Source organism: Rhipicephalus microplus, chromosome 5 (genome assembly GCF_043290135.1).
Source record: "Rhipicephalus microplus isolate Deutch F79 chromosome 5, USDA_Rmic, whole genome shotgun sequence".
Taxonomy (NCBI): domain Eukaryota; kingdom Metazoa; phylum Arthropoda; class Arachnida; order Ixodida; family Ixodidae; genus Rhipicephalus; species Rhipicephalus microplus.
Window position 1 is genome coordinate 10,196,996 of NC_134704.1, and position 18,529 is coordinate 10,215,524.

General features: G+C 43.2%; 1 protein-coding gene across 3 annotated transcripts in view; it reads left to right on the forward strand.

The window, feature by feature from the left end:
- The first annotated feature begins 1,534 nt into the window (after positions 1–1,534).
- LOC119175031 (MFS-type transporter SLC18B1) overlaps positions 1,535–18,529 on the forward strand; it is a 46,929-nt gene continuing 29,934 nt past the window's right edge. The window contains exon 1 of one of the 3 annotated variants that reach the window (XM_037426206.2): positions 1,535–1,677. In XM_037426206.2, coding sequence (XP_037282103.2) covers positions 1,663–1,677 — 15 coding nt within the window. In that variant the 5' untranslated portion in view covers positions 1,535–1,662. Of the gene's footprint in view, positions 1,678–5,600; positions 5,743–18,529 lie in introns of those variants that run through there. The other 2 variants (XM_075894831.1, XM_037426205.2) reach the window with 2 other exon arrangements.

The window sequence follows — 18,529 nt, forward strand, 5'->3', positions numbered from 1 at the left end:
GTGGCTCACTCTGTCGTAGTGTTTTCGCCAAGCGTCCACGTCTTCGTCAGTTTTACCTGAGAATATCCGTGGTATAGGTGCCCAGTAGTCTGGTTGTCGAAGTCGACGGGCACCTTGTGCCGTGTCGGTGGCACTGGTGGATGCAGCAGCGTAGTATGTCAACGGGATCGCTGTGTCGTCGTTCATGCTGATGTTTTCCGGGGGTAGGCCAGCTAAGCGTCTGCTTCTTCGAAGAACTTCTGCTGCGGGGTCCAGGATGGCAAGTTACCCAGCACCACTCCACCAAAGCTGTTACGGATGTGATGGGTTTATTTACACTGAAAATGCCAGCAGTCAACCGTCACTGCCGAATCACCATCGCTCGAAAGCATCCTCCTTCTTCTTTCTCGCTTTTTCAGTCCGCGTTACAATATCACTAAATGGCATTGGTAGTTTTCGTATAGTTCACGATTTTGTATAGTTGACCAATGGACACTTTGTCGCACTCATCATCACTCACTCCATCGATATGTAGTGATTTTTTTTAGAATTCACCGCAAATCTTTTGCTCAGACGAGTTAAATAATATTCGAACCCGTTACCACCAACTGTCCTACATATTTACATGTAAGATTCAAGCATCTGGTCCATCACGTAACGCTCGATTTGTGGAATTCCCCATCGTCCATGCCTGCGTACCCTGAACGCTCATCTTCAACTACTCATCACGTTTAACCTGTATATAGTGAAGAAGATGAATGCTACTTGAAGATGCAGAGGCCATATATACTTGTCAGGCCGAGAAAAAAGACGTTTTGTTGCCTCTGTACTTAGTCTAGATCCGCCATTACGACGCCAGTTGTCTATACTGATACTCAGTTTTATAAGCAAGCGCCGCTTTTAAACACCTTGTTTAAAACCTATCAAAGGCATTCTACCATGATAGCTCACTTATGGCTCAGAGTGGCCTTTTCGAATGCATATTTATTCGCTGCTGGAATAGGTAACAACCAATTACGTGAACTTTGCGAGGGCAGCGGAACCATCAGGCTCCTTCTCTGCGAGTGCACCTGTTTCAACATCGAAAGGGCAGCCGCATTAGGCCAGCTGGACATCCTCCAAATCCCACAAAGCAAAACCTGACGGCACTGGCCCACCCGAACTTCATCTAAAGTCGCTCGCTATATGGGGGTGTTGCTGCGGTCTCTTACGGACACCTGTCTGAACGACATTCTTGGTGTGTCTAGTTATTTGACAGTGCTAATTTCCTGGCATTGCGGTATCATCACAGACTCTCTTGTGTTCGCTATTTTTTTTAATATTCCAGTTGCTTTCACAAACTATCTCTTTTTCTTTAATACTCCGGTTCCCTTCACAAGTACCCTCTAATTTTTTAAAGTCTCCGTGTTTCTTTTACCTTTAACCCGTCAATCACCCGCCGGAAAGATCATATTCGTGCGCAAGAAGTTCATACACGCACCGCTGTGATGCGCTGTCGCGACGCGCAGTCGTTAAACGAGGTAGGCACGCGTGCCAGAACTTGTCGTCATTTAGCTTTGGAGGTGTTGCTATTTTGGAGGACGCCGCATCCCGTACCAGCCCGCTCGCCGTCTGTTCTCCTGCAGCATTGCGTTTCTTCGGCACTGCTTCACGAACGTCACGCACGACGCCTCCGAGAGAAAAATGGCGCCATCGCAGGTAAGTACTAAGCGATAGCCTACGGCTTTAGAAACTCGTTTTTAGCCGCAGCCAAAGAAGCCTAAAGAGTATATGCTGGGCAGGAAGTTGCTGTACCTGCTCATCAGTAAAGCTGAGGCCGGTACATGTCCTTTCGTTACCTCAGGAAAAGCCTTGGCAGGTTGTACCCAGACGCTGTGTGCTTGCTAACTAATGTAACCGTGAGGTTAATTATAAAGGTACAGATTGCTGTTACCAATGAATGTAATAAAGTCAGATGACTACACATCGTATCGAAAAAAAAAATCACAGCATATCCATGGAGTGCATGCTGATGAGTGGCGCAAAGCGTCCGTCTGTGCGTCCGTCTCTGCGACTGTCCATGCGCCCATCCATCCGTCCATGCGTCTGTCCGTCTGTGCATCCCAGCGTCCGTCCACGCGTCTGTTCATTCGTGCGTCCGTCCATACATCTGTCCATGCATCCATACGTACATTCGTTTCTGCGTTCGTCCGTGCATTCATCCGTCCGTCCGTGCGCCCGTACATCCGTCCATGCGTCCGTCCGGGCATCTGTCTGTCTGTCTGTCCGTCCGTTCATGCGTCTGTTCATCCGTTCATCCATCTAGCGAACACTTCAGTACCACCATCTCGTACCTTCTCATCATATATTCATGATATATAGAAGTGCCGCCATCCAGCGGACATTGCAAGGATTAAACGAGAGGTGGCACGGCCGGACAAGAGGAGCGGCACGCGCGCACTCTCTTACGGCCAATGCTTCGTGTCTAGTTTCCACTTTCAGCGCCGCTAGTTTTGGTACTGCGGCCCAATCCTCGCTAAACCTTGGTAAAACCAAGGACGCTACGCCCAGTGAGTTTAACGTGGCAACCTTTTCTGGTCAGATAGTGCTCGAAATGCGTTCTTCTGTTACTAGGTTTTTTTTAGTAAGCACGAAATTCAAGGCAAATTTAATTGGAGATTAGGTGACTAATACTGGGCTCTGTAGTTCATCTCGTCAGAAACAACTATCTTATTATTTATGGTTAACGTGCGCAAGTTTCTTTCTCGATTCAAAAGAGTGCGCGCATGCTGCTTCTCTAGTTCGGCTGTGGAGGTGGCTACCTACTATTAGGACGACTACTACTAATACATCGCAGACGCACGACCCACGGCTTAAGAAGGTTCGCCCCTAAAAATGCTAGTAGTTTTGAGGCTTTTTAATCAAGCCAGTAAGACAGAGGTACAGCACTCACGGATTGAAGCAGGACACTGCGTGTGGCCGCAGGTACACGTGCCGCCGCTTGTGGGGGCTCGTGGAATCAAGGTGTTGCATTGTGGTATAGAGTGAGGGGGAGAACAGCTACAGAGCAGCATTGCTCATTCCAGTCGCTAAAGAGTCCGCATTTAGTTCACAAAGTGCACACTGCAAGCGTGGTGCTGCGAGGCTCGCGCACATTCGCATGTACACTGGCTCGCCACTGCACACTGCTTATATTGCGACGTCATACATGGCAGCGTGCATTTCATAAACTAAATGTCGACTCTTTAGCGACCGTAAGGAGTATACATGCTCTGTAGGTGTTCTTCCCCTCACTCTATGCAACACCTTGGTTCCACAAGTACCCACGAATGGCACTGCATGTACCAGCGGCCACACTCTCCGAGTGGCCTGTTTCAATCCGTGAGCACAGTACGTTAAGCTGTATATTTCGGTAAAAATCAGCCGTCATATTCTCGAGGCGCGCGAGAAAAAAACGATCTTTTCTTTCATCGCCTTAAAATGACGTTTCATCGTGGCCCAAGATGGCAAGGATATGACTTCACTTGCGAGAGCGATTTCCCACTACAGGATTTCTCTGCACCTGCGTGGTCGTAATTGACGTTCGTAATGGACATATGTATACTATTTGGCAGACTTGCACGGCAGCGAGAAGCAAAAATGCGTACGTTGTTGGTTCTGCTTTTTTCTGACACGAAGCGATATAACAGCTGTAGAATTTCATTTTATTGTCTTTTTCAGCTGACCAGTCCACTCATACAAAGTGGAACCACTAAGTACTCACATACGCACATCTGACGTACAGTAAGGCGATCGAATTTATCATGTTAGCGAACACTGCTAAAGTTCTTCAATTCATGAAGGGAATAAACGCCGAAAAAAATGCGCACCACTAATAGCATTAGATTGTAAGTATTTGGGAGTCTTCTAAGTGTAAAGCTTCTCATGGGGCAAACGTATCCAAGATGACCCGGAACTATGAAAGCTAAGTTTGAGCTTTGTTCAATAGACTAACCACTGACAGATTTGCTACCATCCGTGCAAGCTGGTGCGAGAATAATTTAAACTCGGTAAACATGCATATTTGTTCAATTATCCAGTCTGTTTGTATTTCTATATAGACCTTCGTTTGCAAACCCAAAATTAAAGAAACTGTTCATATCACTCATGTCAAGGTACACGTATGCAAAGGGTGCTTTTCGCTTTTATTTCGTTTTAAAGCTCATACTTTGAAGTAGTAGCGATAATAGTTGTTTGAGCCGAGAAACTCGACTTCACTTTCTTACCTCAACCCGCCGCTATGGTCTGTTGGTTGAATGCTGACCACGCAAGTCGCACAATATAATATCGGTTGCGGCGGCCGCATCTCCGATGGAACGCAGATTGATGAAGTCTGTCTGCTTGGATTCAAGCGCAAGTTAAACGACCCCGCGTGGTCAATATTTTCGGAGCCCTCCACTACGGTGTCTCTCATAATGATATCGTGAATTTTGGACGTTAAACCGCAACTATTATTATAACCTACAAAGCCAGTCAAAACATGTTACGACAAAAAGCGTGGATACATGGAAGTGATTAATTCTGGTTCTTCGAATGTTTTCAGCCTGACGGACAATCTCTTACATTCCATAAAAGCATCGATCACTGAGTGGTAACACAGTAACGATGTCTCTCTTGTCTCTGAACATGGAGAGGATGTAGATAACGCATGTTTGAAATGTTCCCGACAGGAGTTCGTCTGTATGCTACCTCGCGCGAATGTATAATAGGGCATTTCTTAAAAAGCATACAGGAAGCGCGTGGCTGGAACGGTGGGACCAGTGCGCTGATGTTGTGATAAAGTTTATCGTTGCGAATATGATACAATTTTAATGAAAACTTTTGCCAAAAAGCATGCGCCAGCCCACCCCTCAAGTGTCTGTATCTCGAAGATTTGACATGCGTGTTTTCTACGTCGTTTAAAAGTTTGGTTGCTTTGTTTATTGTTCTTATTCATATACAAGTCTTAGTCATGTTTATTTATTTTCCTATCTTCCTCCTTCTATCTTCTCCCCCCTCCCGAAAGAGCTGACATGCGTTGTGCCCATATACGTGGCCATTGTCATTTTGATTCCACCAACTTCCTTTGTGTACGAATATTAACTAATAACAATGATATAATAATAATAATAATAATAATACGTATTTAAATGCAGTAAATTCCATTGCTTTTATTATTTCATATCAGAAGGCCACTTTCTTCCGTCTTTTGAAGTGTTTGTGCTTCTGACGGCCATATGTTCATGCTCTGTGAATGCTGCAACACGTGCACAAGGCTGAAATAAGAAGCATGACTCGTTTCTCTTTTTCACCATCAGTACACATCCTAGACGTACGCTACATACCACCCAACTATCAAGCCTAAATATTAAAAAAAAAAGTTGTCCTCACGGAAGCAAAATGGCAAAACCAAGGCCTGCAAAGCCCCTTGCGTATTTGCCCTCAGGCTTAGGCGACATACGCTTGTTCTCTTTTATTAGTTATCCTTTTTCTTGAGAGGTCAGTCGACAAACGTTCCCCCGAGAGGGCAAGGGAAGTAAAAAATCGATGCCCTCGCCGCCACAAACACGTTCCCTAGTGCGCAAGTTCACCTTCAGGTGGAGCTTGACTCGTTGTTGTGACGGCTTTGCGCTTCGTCTGCAGCATCCTAAACGAGACTCTGTGTAGAACGTTACTGCCGTTACTGGACAACTGCCAGTGTCGACGAATCGAAGAGTTCCTTGCCAGAAAATTTGAGAAAGGCACGCGTGAGGACGATGAATTCAGGTAAGGAAGCGTACATACACCAACGCATTTTCCGTTACGCGTCGATCGCTTGCCCGCGTTCGTGCGGGCTTTCGGTTTCGTAATACGACGCGCCCGTATCCAGTTTCTTCGCGAGAACCACTGTGGCTTGCTCGAATAACTGGACTCGTGCTTTCTCTTCTACGAATACTGCGTGCAAATCAGGCTGTTTTCGGGGATCTGAGCACGCGAAGCGTTGGCGTGAAACCACTGTGCCTGGTTGAACACATGTTAAGAAGGCTGTTATTTTAAGGTTTGAGGTGAAAGCACTGTGCGCTGCAGCGTGGTGGTTTTACCTCGAACCTTGAAATAACAGCCCTCTGAACATGTGTTCAACCAGTCTTGGAATACGCTTTTGCTGTCTGAGGCCCATTCTAAAAAAAATTTATTCAGTGATGTGGAAAAGATACAAAACCATGCTGCAGGTTCGTCCTGGGACGGTATTGGATCAAAAGCTGAACGGAAATGAAGCGCAAATTGAACTGGGAACTGCTTTCTTCTCGACGGGAGAAGTTGGGAATGAAGTGTTTACATCTCATTTATAATAACAGGACTGGAATTCGAAGCAAGCAGTATCTTAAACGACCGCATTCAGGTTCTAAGCGTAATGACCATGCTTTTAAGGTACGTAAGTACCATGTCAGGATGAACTTGTTTGGAAGCTCTTTCTTCACCCCAACTATTGTGCAGAGGAACCAGCTGTGTGAAAGTTAAGTTATCTGTCATTTTTGAATAAAGAAGAATAAAGAATACGTTCGCACGGAACGGGAGTGAACTGTCAGAGTCGAAGTGAGACATTAAAGTCTGACTTTCTTTTAATCTGCCAAGCAAGACTAGCATGTCGTTCAGGCTGTCTTTCGAGTCATAAACAAGAATTTTATATACGCGGTTACCATAAATTACTCATTCGTTAAAAAAAACATCTTTTCAAAGGTATCACAGGGACGCTCATGAAAAAGTACCACGAGTTGAACAAATTTTTACGCCCTCTGGAAATGTCGAATGTGTGTCTTTTTCTGTGACACGGCACATATCCACACAGTAATCGAGCGCATTCCCCACATTCCGTAGCTTAGTCCAGTTAATTGTCCACACTGGGGGACTGCTGTGTTTTTTAAGCTCGACTAAGGATTGTCGTAGTAGTGCTGCCACCTGGGATGCATAATACATACTTGAGGTGATTTACTGGTTCTTTCCATATATTTTTCATGTGTGCGTGTAAAGGTTTTAAAAATGTGGCCTATTTGAAAATTAATGAACCTCCTATGCTATCTTTGTATAATCGAGAGATTTTTCATAAGTGAGTCACCATGTTCATACATTCGAATAGGAAAATAACAGAAATTGCATAACGTCGATTGAAAACAAGCGCGGCACGTTGCTGAACTCAAATGGAGAGTTATTTCATTGAATGACCTTTTATGCTACCCTGCTTGCAACAGAAGGACGGCATAATAGGTCAGGGAAGAAACAGGGGTAGCGAATATTCTATAGCCGACATCAAGCGAAAAAGATGAACTTCGGCAGGCTGCATCATGCATAGGGCAGACAACCAGCGGTTACTTAGCGCCACAGAATGGTTACCAGAAAATGTGAGGCCCAGTCAAGTACGGAAGCGATTTAATGAAGTGAGAAAAAGATAATAATAATAATAATAATAATAATAATAATAATAATAATAATAATAATAATAATAATAATAATAATAATAATAATAATAATAATAATAATAGCTCGGGTTTTACCCCCTAAACCACGATATGATTATAAAAGGCGCTTTAGTGGAAGGGTCTCGAAATTTTCGCTATCTAGTGTTCTTTAAGACAATAGGAAGAAGCTCGTGGGTATAAAATATAACCACCTCGAACAAGATAGGGTAAACTAGAGATAACTGGAAAAGGCTTTCGTTCGGCGGTGGACATAGAGTAGGCTGACGGTACTGATAATGATGATAATAGTGAAGACGAACGAAATTTTTCTGATTACCGTGAGTTTCAAATGCAGCTCAAAGCAGCCCGTAGAAGCGAGTGCAACCAAGTGGAACTTTTCGTTCAGTTAGGCAGCATTAAACCAGCACTTAGAATAGAAATGGACCTTAAAGCACAAGGCAGTGCCATTCACTAAAGCAATGAAAACTTGCAGTGGAAATTTCATCGCACTCTGGCAAAACTAGAAACACGTCTTCGTAGCTGGGTCGTTCAACAGTAACTAATTAAACATGTATCAACCTTCATTTTTTTCCCAATTTCTCGCACGCACTTGTGGGTTATAAGTAAATTAATATTCGTTTGGTAGTTATCAATGAGATGTGCTTTTTTTTAACGCAATTTGCCATTGTATGAACCAGATTACTATTAAGTGAGAGCTACGTACTACTTACCGAGGAATATCAGTGTGGCAAGAGCATTATAGATAACTATTAGCGACACTGGTGTGCGTAATAAAGTAGGATTTCGACGATATGTTGGCACCAAACATTTCAGGGTGTTATCAAAATACAAGGAAACGATGACGCAAAAAGTAAAGCTAATCTTTGTACTACATGTCGACGCATTCGATACTTATCCACAAGTTTTCATATCAAGTAGGTGTAATCTATGGGCTTTCTCGAGAACAAGTGGCGCTATTTAAAAGAACCAACTCCGCATACAGCCCAGTTTTGTCTGTCAAAAGTTGGCGATGCCCTTCTCCACTCTGTGCTTTCTGTAGTGACTTTGTCAAAATTGAACATTTTGATTGTCCTAACCTGCAGTTTGTTATGAGAGAGCAGCGATGATACGCATGTTTCAAACAGGTTGTCTTAAAAAAAAATAAAATGTCGTTTATCCTAAAGCGCCCGCGGACACGAGGAGGAGCATGCAACGAATTGTGATGGTCATCCAGCGAGCCACTGGGCTGTTTACAAGACGGTTACCGGCCCCGTAAAATCGCCAGCCATATAGGCCAGGCTATCCGCGCCTGCTTCAGCATCACAACCACCACCACGGCCAGTGTCCAGTGACACAATAATCACACAACACGCCAGAGTATATACTGCATATATGCAGTTCTCTGGCGTGTTGTATGAGTATTGTCTACATAACAGCAGAACTCACATACGTCCTCAAGTGCCCAGTCACTGCTCCGAACGTAGAGCTCAGCACTATAGTTTCGTTAAAAAAGAAAAAAAAACAAAGAAGGTTTAGAGTCTCTTTAGCGCCACTAATATTGTATGGTAGGATCGTAGACGCGAAAACACGCGAGTCGCACAACCAGTTCAAGCTGCCTGTATAGTGTACAGGTGCGCGTGGCACCTCACAAACGCGCACTACGCAAAACTTGTCAGTTTGCAGAAGGAAAATTCATGGCGTAGTGGCCACTTCGCAACTCAGCGGTAGGCATTCAAGGATAGTCACCCGCCGCGCTGGTCTAGTGGCTAAGGTAATCGGCCACTGACCTGCAGGTCGCAGGATCGAATCCCGGCTGTGGCGGCTGCATTTTCGATAGAGGCGAAAATGCCATAGGCTCGTGTGCTCAGACATGAGTGCACGATAAAGAAGGCCAGTTGGTCGAAACTTCCGGAGGTTTTGGGACGTTAAGCCTGACATATCAATAAATTCTAGGATAGTTCGAAATCGCCAATGTTACGCGCACAGACGTTCTTTTCATTGTGACCTGGTTGAAGCCGAAGCACACTCAGCGCGATTAAGCTGTCGTGCTCTACTTCTGAACGAAAAGCGCAAGCGTCCTCCATGTTTTACTGCCAGCGGACGGAGTATTCAGCGGCCGCTTAGCTGAAGTAGACAACGAGTGCCCAGGATCAACCCCATCTTCTGCATCTTCTGCGTATACGTGCGATGCGGCTGAGCGATGGGCAAGAAAGCAAGCGACGTTTTAGCACGCTCCTTCGACCAGCGTCTGCATCATCCTTGAACTGCACTCGTGACGTGCGTTAGTCAGGAGCCGCTTGTCGTCGAGGCAACCGTAATCACACGCCTGAGCACTTACGACCTATAAGAGCGCATTTTCGCATCTCTAGTTGTACATGAAAAATCTTTGCATTGCTCAATAACCGGACGGCTCAAAGCAAAATAAAGAAAATATAACTCAAGAGAAGTGCCCTCGGGTCCAAGTGATTTACTTTGGATTTTTCCCACTGCACGTGCGACTTTTTTCGTTTCTTCCTCCTTGATTCTTTTCAAGCCTATTGAATTGCGGTCTTTTCTTATTGGCGTTTCTTCTTTTTGTTTAATCAGTTGGGAGTAGATAGCACGTTTGCGACACGATCATCCTCCCCACACTGATGGAAAAACAGCGCAAGTTTCATCATAACTCTGCGCCGAACCACTTGTTAATGACGGCAGTAAGATTGCAGCAATACTTTTGCAATGATGAAATTCTGAGTGCAGATTGCTACTACGAAACTGCTGAGAAGTTCGCCTATAAATGTTCTTGTAAATTAAACATCAATCGACATCGTCATCTACTCTAATTAGAATCGTTTCCTGCCTTCTACGTGTTTATCGTTACTTCCCAAGTATCGATGATAAATGAAAAATAAAGTACTCAAATAGCACAGGGTAAAACATCCTTGCAACTTCGTAATTGCGCCCATTATGATGAACAACGTATGAAGAGAAGCTAGTTAATCTACGCCCCACACACGAACAAAACAAGTGCCGTGGCCAAACGATCAATATGCAAGAGTTACAGCACTTCATTCATAATTAAGTTGCACTTAACTAAATCTACGACATACTAACGGAACAAGCGGTCGGGATGTTTTCGTGTAAATCTTGAAATGATTTCATTTTACACACCAGAAATCACATTTGCTTCATGCGTATGAAATAGGTTCATCTCTCCTCTATGAGGTAATCCAATACAACTATCTAGGAGTCACCTTTAACAACACGTTAACATGCAATGACCACATAAGTAATACTTGACCCTCATCACTCAGAAAATTAAGGCTCCTGTGGCACAAACTTGAAAAAGCTCCAATCGATGTAAAACTACCATACTATAACACCTTAATCAGAACTAAGGAGGATTGAAGGAGGAAGGACAGGGAAGTTAGCCAGTTCTCATACCAGCTGGCAACCCTGTGCTGGGGAAGGGGGTAAGGGGAATATAAGATGAGAGAAAAGAGACGTTGAAGGAGAGAAAAAAAGAGAGAAGGACAACAGACGATCCACAACGCTGCTTACAGTCTGTCTCTAAGGCCACTAAACTATAATATGCATGTATGGTTGGGGTCCGTATACTAAAATTAATATCAATAACCTCGAGAGATGGCCTCGAAAGGCAGTAAGATTCATATTTAACAAATTGTCAAGACACAATTCACCCACGAAATTCATGAAAGCTAACTATATTGAAGCACTCGAAATGAGAAAACCGAATCAGAGACTGGAATTCTTTAAACTACTTTACACGAACAATTCTCCCCTAGACTCATATCAATATCGAACACTTGTATTAACCCGAACCACATGTCACCGAAGACGAGATGCATTAACACCCGTTTCACGAGAACGAACACGTTTAAGAATTCTTTTTTTCTCTCGTATAATAACCGATTGAAACAGTGTAATCAAATCAACACCACAATTCCGATTACACCAGAATGCGCTGATGGCACCGCAATGCGTTTCGCAAAACATATTGGCTCTTTTCTGTAATATTGTTCTTGTGTGTGTTCTTTTTTTTTTGCAACATGTTCACTGTAATACCATTTTATTGTTTTGCCTGCTTAGACTACGTGTCCACTGTATTTGATAAATAAATAAATAAATAAATAAATAAATAAATAAATAAATAAATAAATGTGTGTTTGACGTGATATTGCGAAAATGGACAGTTGAAAGTTCGCGCCTCACTCGTTTTGTGCTTTAGCGCAGGTATTGATTCGTGCATTTCGTGCAGTGCAACTACACTACAATGCCATGCCATCTAGCCCAAATTGAAGTTTTGCTAAGCGTATTTAGGCCAATGCGTTCCTCGAACTCCTTTTACGTTTTTTTTTTCATTCTGAATAAAGGAAAATTTTTTAACAAGTTTCTCAAACAAGAAATTTCACATCGCATTTATACTTGCGAGGTCGCATTAAAAATGTTTCGTTTCAGCTTACGCCATCACTATTTTAGTCAACCACCTAGAACGGCTACGTCTCACTCAAAAAAGGAAGAGTAAGGAAAAGTATAGGCCGAGTCAGGCGAAACATCAAACACTGGCAAACCGGCGATACGGGTCACCGCAAAAGACGAATCAGCGGCGCTTTTCACTGAATATTAAACAAGAGTTTTTCTTGCGGCGCTGCGGCTTGCAATCATACTTCAAGTGGCTTCGATCCCGGCTGCGGCGGTCTCATTTGGGTGGAGGCGGAACGCAAGAGGCGCATTAGCTGCGCGGTGTCAGCGCATGCGCACGTTCATCAAAGAACACCTTATGGTCGAAAATATTCCCAGAGGCCTCCCCTACGGCGTCCCTCGTAATCATATCTCGGTGGAGGGACGTAAAACATCAGATATTATGATTGCACGAAAGAAAGGCAGTATTTATGGGCTCATTTTTTTTTGTTAAACACAATTTAGGACTAAGAGACATGACAATCAGGGAAAGTATAGAGTTTTTTTTAGTAATTGTGATGCAAATGTAGAGAAAGTTACAATTAGTACAATTAAAATCCCATATACTTTCCTCGGTCTTCATATCTCTTACTTCCAATTAGGATATTCGGATTATACCTTTAATGGCACATGCACTGAGTGATCATCTCCACTATCTTTTAGACAACACTCTCAAGCTTCGGTGTAAGTATTGCAAAAACTCTATTAAAAATATTTTAATAAATAGAATGGATGTAGCAGTTCCAGATTCGATGGAGGCGGAAATGTTGTAGGCCCGTGTGCTCAGATTTGGGTGCACGTTAAAGAACCCCAGGTGGTCTAAATTTCCGGAGCCCTCCACTACGGCGTCTCTCATAATCATATAGTGGTTTTGGGACGTTAAACCCCACATATCAATCAATCAGTTCCAGATTAATTTAGACCAGATGGGGTCGCGAACGTGCACCTATATGTAAGTACAATGATGCTTCTTGCCTATCGCCCCCATCGAAATGCGGCCACCATGGCCAGGAATCCAACCCGCTCCTTGAGCTTGTCTTTTGTTAACCTGAGCTCCAGTAGAAAGCTTTTGTTGATATGCGACACACGTGGCAAGGAGACGGTATGATAGGCCCAAACGTTGTTGCCACGTTCTACGAACGTCGTGATGTGCAGCAACGTCGTTTAAGTCAGCGACCTTCAACGACGTTTTCGGCGCTTTTTCTTGATAACCACGAAGGTTATCAGGGAGTTCCACCGCAACGAAGGTGGACCCTGCCTAGTTATTTCCGCATACTTTAACTTTGGTTACCTAACTGTTCACCACTGCAAATTCTCGCTAATAAGCACGGCCAGTCTTTTAATGTGCTGCTAGAATTGAGAGAACACTTGGGGAGAACCATATGCCTGAGGCGCTATATCTCAGATCTGCGAGCAATGACTGGCGCAGAGTGCCAAAGTCAACAGACAGTCAACGAGCCGTAATGGCCCTAATACTGCCATTCCTTCGAAGCGCTTACAAGCCGCTTATCTTACACGTGGGAAGTCCGGCGTCGTTTCGCGATGCATAGCGAAGCGGCACCGCATATCTTCATGACGATATGCGTGCGCGAAGAAAGTGCCTTGTCAACGTGGTCCGGACCACGTGGTCCGAACTAAGCTTGACCGACGACGAACAACAGCGAAAGCACCACGCAAGAAAATGTTGTTGTGGTGCCTCACGGAGCACCTATAGTGCTTCTTGCGCGACTGCGCAGCTCCCGACCAAGTACAAGTGGCCAGCGCGACTCACCCCAAGAAGGTTGGTAAATATAACGTATGGTGCACTACCGCTGCCAGTAGTATGCTTATGTAAAACTGTCTAATAAACTACAAAAAGAGTATCGAGAAAAAAATGCGTGGTGGTAACTTGACAGCAGTGTTTCACACCTCAGTGTTGTCTGACGTGTTTAGCATTTCATAAACCAATAAAAATAGGGTTACTCAGTGAACATTCGTGTTGGAAAGAGCTTAACGCAACAAAGGACTAAAAAAATTTCTTAGCCGTTCTTTTGTCTTCCAAAAATTGCTTCAGCACTATACTAAACGCGTTTCAACATGCATGAGCGTTTCGGAACCTTCTTCGCGTTGACGTTGAATTATTTTCTTGAGGTATGCTTATATCCCTCTCACACCGCATAGCTATTGCAATTAACGAAGAATGGCATTAAGCAGACCTAAGGTCATTTTACCTGCGTGCTGTCACACGACGAAAACAGATGTCATTTCGCAAAGATAACCTATATATAACCTATATATATAGCGCTAACCTATAACCTATATATATATATAGCGCTCGTGTTGTCTACGTGTGTTGTCTACGTGTTGTCTACGATAACCTATATATATAGCGCTCGTGTTGTCTACGTTTCTTTCTTTTGTTTCTGTTCTGTGGCGCTAAGATTTCTTAGTCATGAAAGATAACCTATAGCCTTCCTGAGCCACGGATTTTGGGATGAATTGGTGAACTTTATTTGGTCCTTCGGAACGTGCTTTAGCATGTTGCAGGCCGCTCCCACGTCGGAACAGAAAGGCTAAGTCTCTCTTCTGCGTCGTGGGCCTGGTGAACTGCCCATAGCTGTTGTTCAATTCCGGAGCTTGCAATTGCACACTCCCATTTGGACGGCGTAAATGAGTTCCCCACAGCGTAACGCGGGGCACCGCCACAGCATATGTTCCAAGGTAGCTATATCGCCGCAGAAGGAACATGCATTAGTTGGCTATATTTCGGGATACATTTTGTTCAAAAGCGCGGGATTATGGTACGCCCCGAGCGAAAGAAGCCTCAGTGTCCGAGTCTGAGGTCTGCTCATTTCAATGTGTGTTGGAGGGTATTGTCTCCTAGCCAAGTAAAAATATTTTGTCAGTTCATTACACTAGATGGGAGGGTCACGGTTCTCTAAGACATCAGCGCCACGCCAGCTATGTGGGCTGACTCATTGACATTGGAGGGGCTTGGGAGAAATAAAAATATACTGTAACTTGCGTGTACCACGCGCGTATCCGCAAATATAGTTTTATGGATAAAAAGATGTTCCTAAAATATAAACGCGGCTTACACAACTAGCCACAGCTGCACGACACACTCGAGAACAAACATGACCGACGATATGGGCGTTGAGTACAGTCAGCTTAAGAGTGGCGCACGACTGACTTCCCGAATGCAGAAATGAGATGGCGGCAGCGATTTCCTGTAGTCACCTCTTCGGTAACCACAACACGTGCAATCGAACGATCAACATTCGCGATACAGGCAACGACAACAGAGCAAAGATCAAACAATGTTGGGATCCAGCCGCTGTATAGTTTTATTTATTTATTTACATTTCACCTACATCGCCGTGAGGCATTACGTAGGGGAGGTACGCATAATAATTTAACTACATAGTTTTCAATCAAAACAATAGATTAAACAAATAAAACAGCACTCAAAATATTTTAAGAGAAAAAAAACACTCGAATATTGGTGAGTGAAAACAACGTCACGGTCATGCATTTGAAAACACGCACACGCTTCAAGACAGCAAACCATTCTTAGTGGCAGTCATATTGTAGGAGTTGTTACAATGAAGAAAAAAGAATTCATTATCAGTTTCATTGACGAGATCATCCGGTAGACGGTTCCATTCCTGTATTGTTTTTACGAAAAAAGAACTACCGAAAGAGTGGGTTTTGTAACGGTATTCTAACATTTTTCGTGAATGGTCCTGACGATTAGAGACGTACGTTGGTGTGAACAGATAATCAAGAGGGTTAATGGCATTTCCATTATAATATATACAATGAAGAAATTTAAGCCTGAGTTTCTGCCTCCTTACCATCAGTGTCTCCCATTTCAATGCTCGTTTCATTTCTGTGATGCTTGCAAAGGAATTATAGTTGTTGCTAACAGATCTGGCTGCTTTGTTTTGAACTTTTTCCAATGCGTCAATCAAGTATTGCTGATGGGGATCCCAGATTACGCAAGCATACTCTAAAATAGATCTTACATACATGAGATAAAGGGTTTGTTTCACGGTCTGTGAAGCTTGCCTAAAATTTCTGCGTATGAAGTATAGCATCCGGCCTGCCTTGATCACAATTATGTCAATGTGTTTATTCCACTTGAAATTGTCGGAAAAATAGACGCCCAGGTACTTATAATAGGATTCATTGCTAATTATTTAATTATTTATTTCGTATGTTGTGTCTAGTTTACTAATCCGGTTGGTGAATGATACGCAGCAACATTTACGGACGTTTAGACTCATTTTCCATTTTTGGCACCATGTTGATATTCGGTACAGATCATGCTGCAGAATTTCAGCATTCTTGTGCGATTTAATCACTCTAAACACTACACAATCATCTGCGAATAACTTAATGTGAGAGGTAATACCATCGACCATGCTATTAATATAAATCAGGAAAAGCAAAGGTCCCAATACGCTTCCCTGTGGTACACCGCACGTAACGGTTACCGCAGATGATTTTGATCCGTTAAGCACTACGTTCTGCTGTCGATCGTTTAGATAGTTCTTTACCCAATTGATAACTTTAAGGTTTATGTTTCCAGAGAGCATCGCAAATTCTAACAGATTGTGTGGGACGGTGTCGAAGGCTTTCCGGAAGTCAAGGAACACTGCATCTACTTGAGCGCCACTGCCTATAGATTGTGCAATGTAATGCTGGAATTCGACTAGTTGAGTTACGCATGAGCGTCTATTTCTGAAACCATGCTGAGATGGAGTGAGGAAGTTGACTGACTCTAGGTGTTTAACTGTTTCGCTGTATATTATGTGCTCAAATAACTTACAGCAAATTGCTGTTAGCGAGATGGGTCTGTAGTTTTCGACAAGCTTTTTATCACCTGATTTATGAACCGGGATAACGTTTGCAACTTTCCAGTCATGTGGGACAACTCCAGTATTTAGTGTAATTTCATATATAACGCATAAATACTTTACAATAACGCTGTGGCAGTTTTCAAGAACAAATGGTGATAAACCATCTGGTCCAACTGCTTTAGTTGTATCTATCTGCCGTAACAAGCAATCAACACCAGTAATGTCAACCTCCACTTCTTTCATGGAAGTCCACGTGACTGGAAGCGCCCCCACATCGCCAGGTGTGCTTTGAGTAAAAACTGATTCGAAATAGTTGTTAAAAGCTTCAGCTTTTTCTTCATCGGTGCACAAGGTATCACCCTCCACGGTCAGAGCAGGAATGCTTATATCGTCTTTTCTAGTTTGTTTAACATACTTCCAGAACTCTTTCGGGTTTTGCTTTAACCTATCGCTTAATTGGGCAAAAAAAGTATCCTTCCTTGTTTTTATTGCCGATTTCAGTGTCAGCTTTGCATGCCTTAGCTCTTGTTCATTAGACGTGGTACTCCTATCGCGAAATTTTCTGCACGAACTTCGTGCTTTCCTAATTAACCTGCGAATGTCTTTATTAAACCAAGGCTTTTGTTTTGTTCTCTTCTTTAGAATTCTGTTTGGTACATGAGCTTCAACTGCGTGAAGTAGCTTATCACGAAAATAAGACCACAGAGCTAAACAGCAACGACTTTCTGCCAAAAGCAACAATGTTGGGTAATACGACTCTAATTCTGCAGAAACAGAATCGTAGTCACCTTGTTCATACAGGAAAATTTTTCGGGGTATTGCCTGTGCTACTTGGCAGTATTCTATCTTTAAATCTGCCACAATGGCCTTATGGTCACTTATACCAGGAATCACCGACACAGTGGAAACAATATTTGGGTCATTACATAATATTAAATCCATAATGGCATCATGTCTCGTTGGAACATTCACATATTGACAAAAACCAAACACTCTCAAGAATTCGCCGAACAAAGTATACACTGACGACCTGTTTTGTGTACCACTGGTTATCCAGTCAAAATCTGGTAGATTGAAATCTCCACTCAGGAGTACACTGTCTGGAATTAACTGTATCATTTCAGAAAGCAGTGTCATAGGAGTAATGTCATAGGAGCAGTGTCATAGGAGCAGTGTCATAGTTGAGAGTAGTTTTTTTTAACTTTCGCGAGTGCTATTATGTTATCAAACCAGTAATAATTTGATCTAGTAAAGAACAAGATATTTATAAATGATAAAAGTTACGTACACCTAAGTTAACAGTCCTCCTCCCAAAAGCCCCTGGCGTTGAGACTATTCATTCGGTTCAAAATTGAATGCGAATGTTTCTCAGAAACTCATTCGACCGAAAATGTTATTTTCATCAAATGATACCAGTTTCCCCGCGTGACAGTCAACAAATAACATTACAAACGAATGACATCCGTTGTATATGACATTATATTTGCCGTGTGACAGGGGTGTTAGCCGAACTAATAGATCAAGTAAGTGAGATCACTGCTCAAAGCAAACGGGCAAGTGTTTGGAGAGTAAAAGCAGCGCGTGAGAATTTGCAAGCTTCTTCCTAACCTTTGTTTTCGACGAAGTGTGAACATAAACGGCGTTTATGTAGTGTGCTACTTTTTATTATGTTTGTGTGCACAGCCCTTACCTTTTTTTATTTTTTACAGAAGCAAATATGTTTGTATTGCTATCTTGAATTCAACTTGTTGGTAGGCTACCGAATTTAAAACAGCGTAAGAAACAAGACAGACCAAAAGAGACGGACACGGCGCT